Source organism: Erigeron canadensis, chromosome 5 (genome assembly GCF_010389155.1).
Source record: "Erigeron canadensis isolate Cc75 chromosome 5, C_canadensis_v1, whole genome shotgun sequence".
Classification (NCBI taxonomy): Eukaryota; Viridiplantae; Streptophyta; class Magnoliopsida; order Asterales; family Asteraceae; genus Erigeron; species Erigeron canadensis.
In genome coordinates, this window is record NC_057765.1 from 30029105 (window position 1) to 30044795 (window position 15691).

At 32.8% G+C, this 15691-nt stretch overlaps 2 protein-coding genes across 2 annotated transcripts; both read right to left on the reverse strand.

Moving 5' to 3' along the window:
* Positions 1 to 1091: 1091 nt before the first annotated feature.
* On the reverse strand, positions 1092 to 9334 carry LOC122600429 (endoplasmic reticulum oxidoreductin-1-like). The gene is made up of 10 exons (XM_043773140.1): positions 8960 to 9334; positions 6859 to 6990; positions 5444 to 5702; positions 5208 to 5318; positions 4739 to 4857; positions 3916 to 4020; positions 3622 to 3824; positions 2680 to 2797; positions 2407 to 2585; positions 1092 to 1479 (listed from the first exon to the last, which is right to left on the reverse strand). The coding sequence occupies exons 1-10, from the start codon at positions 9161 to 9163 to the stop codon at positions 1449 to 1451; spliced, it is 1461 nt and encodes a 486-aa protein (XP_043629075.1). The 5' UTR covers positions 9164 to 9334; the 3' UTR covers positions 1092 to 1448.
* Positions 9335 to 13013: 3679 nt separating this feature from the next.
* Positions 13014 to 14578, reverse strand: LOC122600972 (probable glutathione S-transferase parC). The gene is made up of 2 exons (XM_043773753.1): positions 14200 to 14578; positions 13014 to 13480 (listed from the first exon to the last, which is right to left on the reverse strand). Exons 1-2 carry the CDS (start codon positions 14518 to 14520, stop codon positions 13136 to 13138), a joined length of 666 nt encoding a protein of 221 aa, XP_043629688.1. The 5' UTR covers positions 14521 to 14578; the 3' UTR covers positions 13014 to 13135.
* Positions 14579 to 15691: the final 1113 nt, after the last annotated feature.

Below are 15691 nucleotides of genomic sequence, written 5' to 3' on the forward strand. Positions count from 1 at the left end.
AAACTGTACTTTATTGTGAATTATACATTAGTCATTTTAAAAACATAAAATGAAGGACAATGAATTTTAGATTTTGATGAAACTACATGTATAACTATGATTGGTGTTCGATTTTATCAAATCAGTAATTTAAGTCGGATAAACTCAGCCATGCACATGATATCTGTAATTCTATAAATTGTTTTGACAATGGAGTACGAGTATAATCTGTAGCTATTATTGGATGTTGAGAGATTAATGGTCGATTTATCTGGTAAAAAAGATCAAACTGTGGATTATGACCCTACCATAGAGTATAGTATGACATATTGCAGATTTGCAGTAAAATGGGGCTGGAGTTTGAGAAAAAAGATATTACAAATTAGATTGGGAAAATGATAAATCTTTCTAAACAAATAACATAATAATCTTCCTAATACATTAAGAAGGTGACATGTGATATCCACTAACTCTCTTTCCTAATCTTACCCCCTAATTTTTCCACATGTTATCATCTCATAGTTATTAGTATTATTTGGCTATTTGGTTAAAAGGATTAATCATTTGTAAACTTGAAATCATCATTTTTGAATGTAAATCGCCTAGATTTTTTTTAACAGCAGTGATGATTAGACTCAGCGGCATGCCTCTTCAACGTCCATTAAAAATTGACCACGTTACAGCATAGCCAATCCGAGGCATGACTAGCGATGAAAGTCTCACTATCGTTCTGGCAAAAAGTAGCTAAATGCTAGAAAAAACCCTCATGCCTCACACTTTCGTGATGGCCAGATCAACTAAAAGAGTGTGCAACCTTTCCCCAACATACATTAGCCCGAACCCGACCCAGTTTGATACTGGTTTTGGGTCAAACTTTGACCGGGTATTGACCAGGTTTGGTCTTTTTTTTTAATAAAAAAACGAACCCAATCCGATCTTAACCCCGGTTTCAACCCGATAAAAAAAATCAAAACCCTAAAAGGTTAGTAACCGCCATAATCTATGATTAAAAAAAACCCCAAACCGGTTCGTAACCGTCGAGACGACAGGATAGGCTATCCCACCATAACAAATTATATCTTTTTTCTTTTCTTTTCTAAAATCTACATTCATAGCCTCATGACGTCATTAATTTCATTGATTTAATACAAACACCTTGACAACTAATGAGCCATTACTTTCGTTTTGGTGGGCTTGACTGGCTTCAAAGGAAGACCGAAAACACTACCACACGCGACCACATTTTTAAGAACTAACAAGATACAGAATTTCATTTTTGCCCACAAGTAGGGAAAATGTCAAGGAACACCTTACAGAACAAAAGTCTTCCAGTTTTGAGAACCTGGAGTCCATTTTAGCGTTACATGTGGTGGGTTCCCCCCTCTATTCACATTGTATGTGTGTATCTAACTTAATGTGTATTGTCTCAGGTTAGGGTTGCTTCAAAATTTGAAAGCATTGCAAGTTCACTATAACGGAGACACTGGCACATTCTTCGACCTGAAAATGCAAGCACAAGACAATAAAAATCAGTAGCCATATAAAGGTGTCAATTTAGAATCATTTTCTCTTAAGCAAATCAATTCAGTTTATCTCTTACTAGCACAATGCCCATGCATGTAAATATTTTTTATTGATGGCATCTGACAACTTTTTACATTGGGTTCTCATGTGGTTTAACAGTTGAGAAGATAACATAATTTGTTTTATTACTAACATATTTTCTATTTGTTATATTTCATTCTCATATATTGATTTTATCATGTGTCATGATCATATATTCATATATTAGGAGGTTTTTAGGAGAATTAATCATTTTCCTTTTAAATTATGAAAAAAAAATTTTCTTTTTCTTTTAAAACATGTTTACCATTTTCATTTTTCATAAGAAAAATTTTAAAAATATAAGTCATAATATACTAAGTGAGTTGATTACATAAAAGGAAAGTTTGACTAATTAAGATAAGGGGCATATTAGGTATATCACATTTTTTAAATTTAAGTAATTTAACCACCCTTTGACAATTTTTATAAAGAAGTATACATATGTGACAGGTCAAACACTCAAACAGGTAAAGTCAAAAGAAAATTGTTAGTGTTTTTTTTTTTTCTAACGGCTAAATGTTACACCAAATCCATCTTACTCCTAAACTACCCCAAGTATGCCTATGCCAAGGTTTGAACCTTGGTCTTCTCCCAAAGAGGTATAAGCCTCTATCAGGTGGGGCTAACCCCACATTGGCACACGAATTGTACATTTAAGGCATAACACCTGTTACAACAATTACTTATTTATATATTAGATTTCTTATTTCTTACTGAAGTAATATAACTTGTAAAAGCATATTTGACACACTTAAATAACCATGGGAACTCTAATAACTTTTGACAAAAAAGAGCGTTGGAATATGAGCATAAAAATATTACCAATGAGCCATCCAAGATTGCCGTAATCTTTGAATCACATTGATTACTTTGGCAGGAGTTTCTAGGACCACCCCGTTCATAGCAGCAGAAGAACCCATATCAGTAACTGATTTAAGTGATTCTGAGAGCCGATTAAGCAGATTTATTAGTGCTATCACTTCATTCCTTTGCAACTGCAACTGTGATACAGTAAAATAAATTTTATAAATACCATGAAAACAGATAACTTTGAAAGAAAGGACAACAGACTTTATATAAGATATATATACTTACAGGCTGATGTTTTTGACCATCAACAGAGAACAAGATTTTCAAAGCAGTTCCGAGGCCAAGAACTTGAAGCTTTCCCCACAAACGACATTTTTCACAACCTACACAGTCCATAAGGGCACTGCAAAATGTAAAAGTTTAGTAACAGATAGGAAGAGAAAAGCATCACAACATGCCAGAGGTAGCGAAATGGAAAAATCAGGTTTAGGGTCAAATCAGATAACTTATTCTTGGGATTGAACTGGGTGTGGTTGCCCCAAAACATACTTTGTCTACTTTAATCATCTTTTATATGAATAATTAACGCGCTAAATATAATAACAAAGAACTCTTTTTTCCACAACGATAATCTTTTCTTCTAAAAATGAAGCAATTTAAGATATGTGCATTAAAATGCACTTTGACCAACTTTCTACCCATTCAGCCTATCTGAACAATTTCCTTTTCAATGTTGATTCATCCATTTGACCCTTCAAGAAAAATGCAACCAATGGGTTGAAAGACCTCCGAAGTATATACAAGAAGACATAATTGTAACATCGAGTTTCTTGAACTTCAAACAGGCACTACTCGACCGGGAAACAGAGTCTAATTCTATATTGATCTGATACGTAACAATCACTACTTGCTTCGTAACAATAAAGGATTCCTTCTGTAAATGTTAAATAGCTCAGGACCTTACTGTACTTCAACTCAATTGACACGGCAGAATGGGAACCCTTATTAGACTAGACGACCTTTGGCAAAAGATCCAACTTCTAGTTTGAATCTGACACATCTGCTACGTACAAAACTACCAATTTCACAACAAAAGATTTATTCTTATAATTTTTTATATGTTAATGTACTTCTGAAATCAACTCATTTGACGCTTAAAGCAAATAAATATGGACACTTTTTGATAGATATTGCTAAAAGGCCTTAGCAAAGAGTTCAGAGTGAAACCTTATATTTCTAAACTGCTTCTGGATTTGTTGCTTCAGTTCAGGTCCACTCTGGCCCTGCCACAGTTTAGCCTCATCAAATGGAAGAGGGCATGCAGCTAGTAATTTGGGATTGTGAACTAGTTGTCGGATCAAAGAATGGGCTTTCAGATCCTCCAAATGGTTACCAGAGTCATACTCAGCCTGCTCCAAGTAAGGGGCTGCCTGTAATTTATAGTATACACAGATAATCATTTGAAAGAATACATATGAGAATCAATGATTTTATTTCTGGTGAGGTACTAAAAGTGCTCACTTTTGTTACAGCTCTGAGAACGAAAAGGAACGTGAAGTATAAGTTTTGCACACGCTCAGGATGTTTCAAGACACGATCATGCATTAACTGAAGATTTGCACCCCACTGAATTGGAAACAAACATAAATTTAGTTAAACAGGGAATACCCGAGATACGTCAAAAAATTTTATATATGCCATACATAAATCCCAACGTCGCATGATAAAATCCATCTATTCTCCCTAGAGGTAACAATTCTGGTCTATTTTCTTATAAATGGGTTAACCTGTAATATGGCTGATGGGTTAGAACTTAGAAGTGACCCAGAGTGCCTTTAAATGCTTACACCTTATGAAAACTCAACTATTATCTTAGTACGATCAGACATGCTTTTTAATTACATTCGTTGGTAATAAATACGTTGGTTAGTCAACCTAACGTGTTTTGATCCACATTTGAAACATACACCTTCTAATCAGATGTTTGACCCATTACCCAACCCAGCCATCAGCCTACTTGGTCCTTGACTTCTTACGCGCTTGGGTGATCCCACTTGCTTTGCGAGCAGACTAATTCCAAGGTGGCTCACTTTGCGATCCCGGAATCATAGCAGGTGAATCTCTGTGGCCATTACAAGGATAGAACTTGTGACCTCTACAATGAGTGGCACAAGTCCTTGGCTCCTTGCCAACGCCCAACAGACCACCACCCTAGAGGTTCATCTACCTACCTTGAATTCATGCTAATTGATTCAATATTAAGTCTATACAGCTCAAATCATAGTAATTCTAGTTAACTCTCAGAAGCTAATGTTTAGATGACATGCCCTTACAGGAAACAAACCTGATTTGTAGTCTCATCAAGGAGATAATCAGTAGCTATGTGGACAGAAATTGAGGAATGAAGACCAGATATCAACTTGTATAGCACTTTCTTCTCCTGACAACTTTCTCCAGATGAATCTGCACACAGAAGATAATTCCAAAGAGTTCATCCATCTATTACCATATAAATATTGTTTACACTTCTGACTTCCCGCTGTTCAAAAATAAACATATACTTCAACCGCAAACCAATATGTCCGGTCCATTTGAACATACAATCACTAAGCAACTGTTCTTATTGTGGGCTGTACAATCATTTACAAAGAGTGTGTACTCTGACTTCAGTGGGTTTAAATTTATACAAGTATCATAATGATTACAGGACCTGTAACTTGGCACTCCAACTATAACTCCATGCAAAGCAGCACAGCATTATGCAATTTTTAGTAACAACAATAACCATGTGTTTATGGGAACCATTAACTTACATCTTGGACAATTTTCTGAATATATAGCATCCCATATTCTTCTAGCTGATGGTCCTGTGTAACCTGTGTAACGCTCGGGATTCAGTTGTAAATTTACATATGTCATCTCACCTGCAGATTACAGATTTTCAATCAGTATGAATTCTCATTATCAATGGCAACAAAAGGCAAAAAAGAGTTTCCAAAAGTGTTCCTAAGGAGAACATGGACATATTTAAAATACAGCAGGGAGTTACCATTATCAGTTTCATCATCACTGGTCCAAGGATTATCTACAACTGCCCACCCTCTAAATGCCTTAGCATCTAGAGTACGGTCAACAGCAGCCTCTGGCTTTCCCTCCTGACATATAAGATCATCTTTTGGAAGACCATGCAGTGGTGGTCTCTTAAAAGGTTCCGGAAATTCATGTTCTGGGCATTCACATACACTGCAATCACGCAGTCGACACATGCCATCATCAGGCCAGAAGGGGCAATCACACCATAGCTTAACCTGTGGAAGGTCAAATCAAATCATATTAGGATCATAACTACTTGAATGAAACAAGGCCAAACCTATTAAGGGAATAATTAGAAACATCTTATGGATTTAATACTGTCTCACTTAGCTGAATGAACCTCCCATCTCATGCATAAAATTACTCTACCATCGCCCACTTTATTATCTTATAAAAACAATTTATGGATTTATTCCTCGGAGAATATATCGCTAACATTTTAAACTATCTACAATGATAACTAAGTACTTCATGAGTGAAAAATACATTTATTCACATCCACCATTTATGTTACATTTGAGATATGCTTTATTATACTTAATCCGCAGAGTTATACCTGCAAGGGGACTCCAAATATTGGGTTAAGACTATTTAGTCTTACCAGCCAAGTATCAAAACACAATAAGCGGTACACAGATTTAATAACCAATTAACCATCCCCAAATACCCTATTAGGTCATTTATGACCAATCTATTACATCATGTATGACCCTTGTAAGATACAAAAACCTAGATTAATACAAGATCCTTTCCTTGACAAGCTGACAAAAGTTCTAGTTTTGTGTTATCTCACCTCGCCTTCTTTTCACGCACTACTGCCAAATTTATCCCAAAGCATACATCAAAAACAAGTGTTCAGATAGAAAAACTGGCCGTAAAGAAAGAAAAAGACATGCTAAGGATCATGATTTTAAGTTGAGCTATCTAATCAAGCACTTAATGTGATAGGTCTTAATTGTTCTATACCAACAGGACTTCTACTTAGTTTACATAAAAACAATCATAATCATCGGCTTGGAAAGCTATCCATATGCTGAAGATTATCCAAATCCATTTGCAAGTTCCCTACACAAATGTCTGAAACAGAGTACTTTCAACTTTTATGAATCATCAACGAATAAAACTTTCCAATCAAGCTTTTGAACTAAGTTTGTTGTTGTAAGCTATAATTAACGCTTACAATAATGAATATAAAGTTGAAAAGACCGGTCATCTACCATGCATCATAAAAATATTTATAGAAAATACAGCTGACCAGAAAATTTGAGATATAAATTCTACTACTCATAAAACGACTCAGAGGAACATTTGATAGAGCAAAATTAAATACTTCTATTACAAAGAAAAAATCAAGCTCAATTTAAACAATACCTTGAAATATCGAAAGAAGGGGGTAGTAACGAGTTCTTGTAACAACGGATACAAAACTGCTCCATTAACACTATCTACAGTCTCATAATCACAACAACAGTCCTCAACAATGCCTGTATATTTATAAGAATCCTGTCCAACAAAAGAAATATATGATATTAGTAATGCTTATCTATATTCACACAGAAGCTAAATTCAAGTACCTGTAAATCACTTATAATTACATCTTATTCATTACTTAAAATTTACATCTTAACGTACTTACTACTTAGATACAGGCTCTACCTAAAACACATGATGTAATAGCTTGACATTTCAGAAACAGAGTATAAGTTTTGAGCTCCAGGTCAATGTTCAACAGAAATCACAGGCATAAATATAAGTATACATGCATATGCTATGTTGTTAATACTCACATATCGGTTATAACGGTCGAGGACTGATATTTGAGATATCGGTTATAGCGGTGGTATAACGGTGATTATAAAAATAATAAATTTTTTATGTTTATATAATCATTTAAAAATAATGTTCAAACTTAAGTAAATATAATAGCCAAAATAAACAAAAACCAAGATTTTGGGGGTTAACATGGGAATTTTGTATTGAAACTTGGAAAGTTGGAAGACAATTGATACTATCGGTAAATATCAGTAAAATATCGGTAAATATCAGTAAAATATCGGTAAATATCGCCGATATTATCGGAACCGATATTTTGACCGTTATTTTTAAGGAAGGACCGGTACCCGTTATACCACCGTTATTAACAACATAGTGCATATGGATAGCTTGAATTAACACTGTCTACAGTCTCACAAATATCTATATACATGCCACTAGATAGTTAACAAAATTGAAACAAGTCAAAAATTATTCACAGTGTTGTAAAGCTCGGCCGAGTACTCGACGATTACTCGTTACTAGGTCAGTAACCGAGGTGAGTTGAGCCTACTTGGCCCCAAAAATTGGGGTTGGTCCAAAACTCGGATGACTCAGCCGAGTACTCGGTCAAATTTGGTCAAATATCATTTGAACAATTACTTTAATGTTTCTAAACATACTTCTAGGGTCCTGTGACCAAAAAACTTATGCATAAGCATATAGTTTTAAAGCACACATCTTTCTGAACATATATTCCAAAATTTATTATTTATATATAAAATGTTAAAATCCAAGTACTCCCTGAGTACTCCCCGCCTAAGGTCCCCGTACCGATTAGCGAGTTTTACAACCTTGCTTATTCAAACATCTAAATCATAATAGTTCCCACTAATTTAAAGCAACCGGCATCAAATCCACAGATACATGTAATAGCTTACAAAACAAAACATAGCCTCTTAAATACAGTAGGCAGTAAAGTTTGCATTTAGCAATGCTCATCTAACACATATGCTATTCAGGTATCTCCGAAACACCTAAATTCTTAGTTAACTAGTTCAGAAAATAATAAGATCAAAAACTTACAATTAGATCACGATCAACTTAACACAATCACCAATATATAACACAAATATGCATGCCTATACTGTACAAGTCGATAAAAAGCGAACAAGATCGTATGAAGTCAAATGTTATTCCAAAAAGTTCACTGTGAGCAGCTTCAACTCATGTATATATCTAATAGCTTAGATAATAAAAATAAGAGTCAAAACAACGGCAATGAGATCAATGAAACACGTAATGCTCATCTAAGATTCACAATTAACTAATCTAAATTATAACCTACAATTACATCTAATAGCTTCAAATTACACAAAGAGTAATAAATCCGATCTCGACCTCAAAGTTCAGCTATAACTACATCTATACAGCACAAAATGTTAAACGCGTCTATATTACTCTAATCGAACCTTAAAAGTTCCAAAACTAACACATTAAAGCTAACCTCAACTATCTCTACATTACCTAAAATCACAACAAATAACAATTAGACAATCACATATATATGTATGTATATATAATTTCATATCATTACAATAAATTGAAGCTAGCAAATTCAGATTAAAATCTCAACAGCAATCAATAATACAGAAACCATACAAACACACATATATATACATATATACATATATATACACAAGGAAATGAAATTGAAGACCTCGGAACAACGGCAAGACGGAGAACGGAAGATCGGAAACTTGCGAGAATGCAAAGGCGATTTAGTTAAAGATGTAGCAAGTAAAAGTACAATCAGAGATCCAATTAGATAAACACTCAACCGCCATTTACTATTAATGTTCATCTTCTTGTTGTTCTTACTAATATCATCGCCATTAATAAGTTTCTTCTCAATTTCCACCATTAATTAATTAACTAATTAATTTGATTAATTTTTGTCATAAAATGAAATGAATGATTTTGTATGAGGTGAGTAGAAACCCTAAGTTTGGGGTTTGGTGTTTATATAAAATGTTTTTTTTTGTAAATAGAGTGGGTGAATGGAATTGAAACGGTGTGTATATTTCACACACGGAATTTGAATGAGTTTGGAAATTAGTTTGAGAAGGGGGAGAAGAAGAAAACAAGGAAGTTGCCAAGATGGTGGTGGTGTAAACAATAAATCAACAACTACTACTCGCTTTCAATAGCAGTTGAACTCCACGCACTATTGAATTACCATTTAGAAATTGGGAGCAGCCTCTCTACTTAAATAAAGGTAAGGTTTGCCTATATCTTAACCTCCGCATACACCGTCGAGGTATTGGGGCTCAAAACCCGCGGAAGGCGGCACTGAGCAGTTACTTACTTACTTTTTTTTACGTTAAAAGTCTGTTACAATTTGGAAGCAGTATCTTTACTTAAGTAGAATGTCTGTCTTTGTATATATCTTTTCCATAAGCTATCAAGATATTAAAATCCAAAACTTATAAAAGACGATATTGAGTCTTAATTACTTATATTTTTATAACGAAAATTATTTAATACATAAAAAACATGAAGTTCAATCATTCATTCATTGTATTAAAAAAGAGTATTAAAAAGATAATATGTGAATAGTAAGACAACATTATATTTATTTTTTTTATTTAATATATAGTAACAACTTGTAATCTCAATTTGAAAAGTTTAATACACCTTTAATCAAGAGTGAAATGCTAGCAAAATTAGATGTGGTTAGGTTTGATTTGGATAAAGATCCTCTCAAGATGTCTCAATTTGACAGTCTAGGTAAGAAAAAACTCAACTATTAAACGAAAACCAAAGATTAAGATTTAGATTTTATCTTTGAATTTTGACCATTTGGTTGATAATGTATCATATTTGATCAAATAAGTTGGAACAATTTTAATCCATTTGATTTTTGTTAACTTCATGGGAAAAAAGCTTTGTGAGTTTTCTTTAGTGTCAATTCATTATTATATAAATCTGATTAAAATAACTAATTATTTTGATCTGGGTTATTTCTCTTTAAAGATATTTAAACGATGAAACACTTATATGAATAATAATTCTCACCATAAGTGGAAAAATGCATTGTTCATATAATAAACCTAGCACTACAAATTATGTTGCATTTGTCCACACTTTTAGTTAGTATGAACAAATTAAAACTTTGTCACGCTTTTATATGTGTAAAAATATATATAACTAAAAATGTGGAGAAATTTCTACACACCAAAAAGTGTGTAGATTTAAAATTTTAGTGTGAACTTTTAATTTTACAAACTTTTTAGTGTGGAGAAATTTCTACATACTTTTAATTCTATATATTTTTACACACATAAAAACGTGACAAAATTTTTAATTTGTTTATGTTTACTAAAAGTGCAAACAAATGAAACATTTTTTGTAATGTAGCTTTTATGTAATATATCTTAAATTTGAATTCATTACATTATAATTAAATTAAAATCATTATATATATCATGTCGATTAGTTGTACCAAAGGTCGTTGGCGACTACGATAGCGATTAATATTAACGGTTGTCGTTAAGAAGAAAATTTACCAAAGGGTTGAAACAGTGGCGGCTTAAGGTTTTTAGAGGCCTCAAATGAGATTAATTTTGGGGGCCTTGTTCATTACCATATAAACTAAAGTAAAAAAAAAAAGTAGCTCTTCTTTTGTTATTGAACTACAAATAATAAAAAAAATATGCAGATGTTGATGCAAAAATAAAAAAGGCATTACTGCAATGCAAATTATATAATGATACTTAATCCAAAATTCAAACACTAAGTCTAATATACAAGATTTTGAGGCCTTAGAAAATTTAGGAGCCTAAAATGATCGCCTAGTCTCATAGTACTGTTGAGTCATCTCTGGGTTGAAACGTTGAATACGCGTGTAATGGAAATTGAGTACACTACTTCACGCGCGACAATCGACTACAAAATGACGTCGCTCAGCCAATAGGAATAAAGGCGGTGTTTGAAAACACGCGGCACACATCGCCACCTGATTATAACTTTTCTTTTGCCACAAGTCCACAATATTAAGGTATCTTTTATTACACTTCTATTTTTGTAGAAACAATTTACTAATGTTTTCTATTTTGATATCATAATAACAAATCAATATACTAGTTTCCCTGGTGTCCTTTAGTCATTTAGGTTTCAGATTCGAATTTTCATTCTATCAACTTCGACATATAGGTAGTCTTTCTGTAAGAGTTTGACTTGGGTATACCTAGATTCAAGTCTGAGGGGGCATAGTTTACCCCTATTAATCATCGTGCCTTCGGACAGATTGGTAGGGAGTTTTTCCCCCACTGGGTATTTGAAATAGACATTTCTACTTTGAGAGAGCTCTCTAGCGCGGACCCGGTTAAGACAACGTATGCTAGACCTCTCGCTGTCAAATCACGACACGAAATTTCAAGCGAAATTCACCTTTCAAAAAAAATAATGGAAAATTATTATTGTCTCTTTTTAGTTTGTATCCTATCGTAATAATTTGCTACTCTCTTCCTATTTATTATCTCTTTTTAGTTTGTATCCGGTCGTAATAATTTGTATGTATCTCTCAGCTTGTCGTTAGAGTTCATATTAATAATATCCTCTTCAAACGTTCCAAAAAAAAAAATGGAAAATGATTTATTTTTTAAATAATTTTTTAAAAATCTTTTTAAAATCTTCAAATCATGACATGTATATCTCATTAACTCTTTTTTCAAATCCCAACTATTGATGTTGTGACACGTCATAATCTTATAATTTTATAATTTGGAAGATTTTCAAAAAGTTTAATTAAGAGGATTAATTATTTATCGTAATAAATTGCTTTAAAAGTAAAGTCCAATGATAATACTCGTTCAAACTAAAATTTATAAATGAGCTATGTCCTTTTAAACTTGGATTACTAACGTGTGAAACTGTGAATTATATATTACGAATTTACGAGTAGTTGTTATGATTGATATCCTACTAAATACTCCAAAAAGGCAAAATTTTTGATCGAGACCACCGTATCGTGTCATCAATGGTACCCCGATCATATTCTAAGACTAAATCATCAATTTTGAAGGGAACTCAATTTTTTTGAAAAACTCTCTTATAACATTCGAACCAATGATTTTATAGTCATTAAACCATATCCCACTTCTATGATTATAATTATATAAGCATACTATGCAACTATCATTGTTGTATTTATAAATTTGGTACATCAATAAGCATGATGGTATAAAACATGGTGCATCATAGTCGTAAAGGATGTCTTTTATTATACGGCGATGTATCATAGCTAAAAATATATTGCGTCAATTTGATGCAATTATTATGATTGACTTGTGCATTAGTGTGTAAACATAATGATCAATATGTCAAAGTTTTAACTTCCTTGATTGTATACGTCATCCATGTACTAAAGTTGTGGATTAACTTAAAAATTAATTTCTTTTTGGCAATCAACAAAGATGAGATAAATTAACGTACTTTTTTTTAACAATTAAACAGTATTCGACATTAGAGAACACTTCACCGTATAATGGTAAAGCTTTGCATGTACTTTAGACTATGAGATGTAGACCATAAGCAGTTACATGGATTTAGGAAAAAAAAACCCACAAACAACTTGTTACTCCTAAGAATCGAACCCAAGACATGTAGGAAAACCAGAAATGCTAAAAAGTTGTCTCGCTGTGTAATAAACATGCATTATTGTATTCAACATATCATTATGGTATCTTTTAAAGCTTGAGAAAGAGGAAACATTGCATATATATGTCTCTACCATTTATGTGTTTTATTTTTAAGACCAAACAGCAATATCGATACGGTAACACACAATCTCACATATTGACTTATTAAGAATCACACGAAATCCTCCAAGCATTTACTTTGCCAAATACATGTTTAGGTACAAAAGGAACTCATAAATCTTGATTGGATCAGGTAGAGACTTGGCAACACTTTCCTTTTGCAAACATCTTTTGGCCCATGCCACTAGATTGGGACACTCCTCTTCAATGCTAAATTTGCCAAATGTTTCCCATGAATAGAATCTACTATAAAATGGTATAAGTGATATATCAACAAAACCTAAGTTGTCACCACCAAAAAAAGCCTTGTCTCTAAGTTCACCTTCAACCAATTTCAATATTCTCAACACTTCTTTCTTGCCACTCTCTTGTTCTTCTTCCCCTTTGCCTCTATATATCTTCCTGCTTGCTTCATATAGCTACAAAAAAAATTAAAAAGAAATATAACTATTTGCTATATGCAATTTCATTTAAGTGTGTAAAAACCAGTTTTAAATACTAGTTTTCTTTTACGGCAAGTTTATGCTCAACAACATTGATTTTTCATATATCCTACATTGAGTTGTATCGGCATAAACTAACGACAACAACGATAACGACTAAATTGTTACGATTTTTAACACATTTTTAACATATTTATGGCCATTTTTAATGACTTTTAAGAATTTTTGACACTTTTAGTAGTTTGTCTTTATCATTTGGTCGTAAAGATACATCTTTATAAGTTTTTAGATAAAAGTTGTTTCAAAAGTTTTAAGTTGGTTACAAAACCGGCATCCCATATTTATTTGACTCGTAACACCAATAAAAATACATTATTTTTCAAAATATTTTGACTACGTAAATTTAGGGGACCCGTAGCCTAGGTTACCCCTATAATCAACGTAGTTTCGTCCCTGTACTCAACTCTCAGTTCCAAAAGAAACCCATTTAAAAAAAATCCATATCTTTATTACTGGAAACATTTTGCTCACATAAATTTAAACCTAAAAGCTCTAAGTCTCAAGTCCTTGTGCCAAGAAGCCCAATGTGCAAAATCAATTTATTTAGCTAGTCATACCAAACATAAATAAGACATTTATCATTTATGTATGGATAAATTAGAAAATTATGAAATAGTTACAAGTATGATGAATACCTCTTTGTCAATGAAATTGGCCCAAAATCGAGCTTGTGCTCTTTGGTAAGGATCAGAAGGTAAGAAAGAAGGCACTCGGTCACTCCAAGCCTCATCGATGTATTCTATTATATTCATTGATTCACATATGGATTTCTCATTATGAATAAGGACTGGAACTTTGTTGTAAACAGGATTGATTGTTGACAAAAATGAGCTTTTATTAAACAAGTCCTCTTCTTTGTATTCATAAGGAATTCCCTTTTCTTCTAAGGCTATCTTGACTCTGGTTCCAAACGGGCTGGACCAGAAGTTGACCAAAACTACTTCATCTTTCACCATTTTTTTTATATATTTATATATAAGAAGTCGAAGATGATGACAAGTTGTTGAAAATTGGTATTTGGAAGTGGGATTTGATTTATAGGATGACAATGTGTAAATAGAGTCCATCATGTTGTGGTTTGTATACATATACTTCCTCATGAAACGTTTTAATGAATATTGATTACTATATATGATGTACATTTGTAATAATTTGTTTGGTTATGTAACACTATTAAGTTAAAAATTCAAAACAATAGATTATTCGATTTCCACATTGATCACTTGAAAATTCATTTTCGGGAGTGCACATAAACTAGAGTGCAAATGTATTGATCGAGTAGGGGCTAAAAGGAGTTTATTAAAAATGGAGGACCAGATGGTATTAGTTCATAATATGGAGTGTGGCTTGAAAAGTTGAAAGCATTTTTATATGACGTAATCGCTTACTCTATCATGCATTTCAGCGCTGTGTTCCTAAATCACAATATACTAATTTCTTTACATAACTCGTGACTAATATTTATATTTGCAAGACCTGAGTTGTCAAAGGATTAACAGTGAATTTAAGGTTTAGATATGAGGGGTGAAATACATATATAATATAATTAGAAGGGTACCCGTATGATGCAACAGTGGTGACGGTAACGGGTAGTCGGATAATAGTGGTGTGCGGCGGTAGCAGTGGTGGTGGCGGTGCAATGATGACGGTAGTGGTGGGGGTGGCAACAATTGGTGGTGGAGGTAATGGCGCCAACAATTGGTAGTGGTGGTGGTGGTGGCGGTAAGGACGACAGAGACGATTGGTAGTGGTGACGAGCTGTCGGCAACGTCAATTAACAATTCATAAAAAATATTTAAACTCAAATCTGATGATGAATAAATATACTAGAACATAATCATAATGAATCATCAATAATAATAATAATAATAATAATAATAATAATAATAATAATAATAATAATAATAATAATAATAATAATAATAATAATAATAATAATAATAATATTTTAAACTAAATTCACGATTTCAGTTTAACAAATTACTTATATATAATGAACATGACTAAAATTTATTGGATAGCTTGTCATGAGTTATATAGACGAGATATTGGGGTATTTGGTTTGCGGAATTAGTAGAAATTCTTGGAAATTGGAATTTAAATTCCATTGATTCCCATGTTTGGTTG

Coding starts and splice junctions, on each gene's coding strand:
- LOC122600429 (XM_043773140.1), bottom strand. CDS start 9,163: ATGGTGGAAATTGAGAAGAAACTTATTAATGGCGATGATATTAGTAAG. Junction 6,991..8,959: donor CGTCTTGCCGTTGTTCCGAG/GTCTTCAATTTC, acceptor TTTGTTGGACAG/GATTCTTATAAATATACAGG. Junction 2,798..3,621: donor AAGCAGTTTAGAAATATAAG/GTTTCACTCTGA, acceptor TACATTTTGCAG/TGCCCTTATGGACTGTGTAG.
- LOC122600972 (XM_043773753.1), bottom strand. CDS start 14,520: ATGGTGAAAGATGAAGTAGTTTTGGTCAACTTCTGGTCCAGCCCGTTT. Junction 13,481..14,199: donor CCAATTTCATTGACAAAGAG/GTATTCATCATA, acceptor TTTTTTTTGTAG/CTATATGAAGCAAGCAGGAA.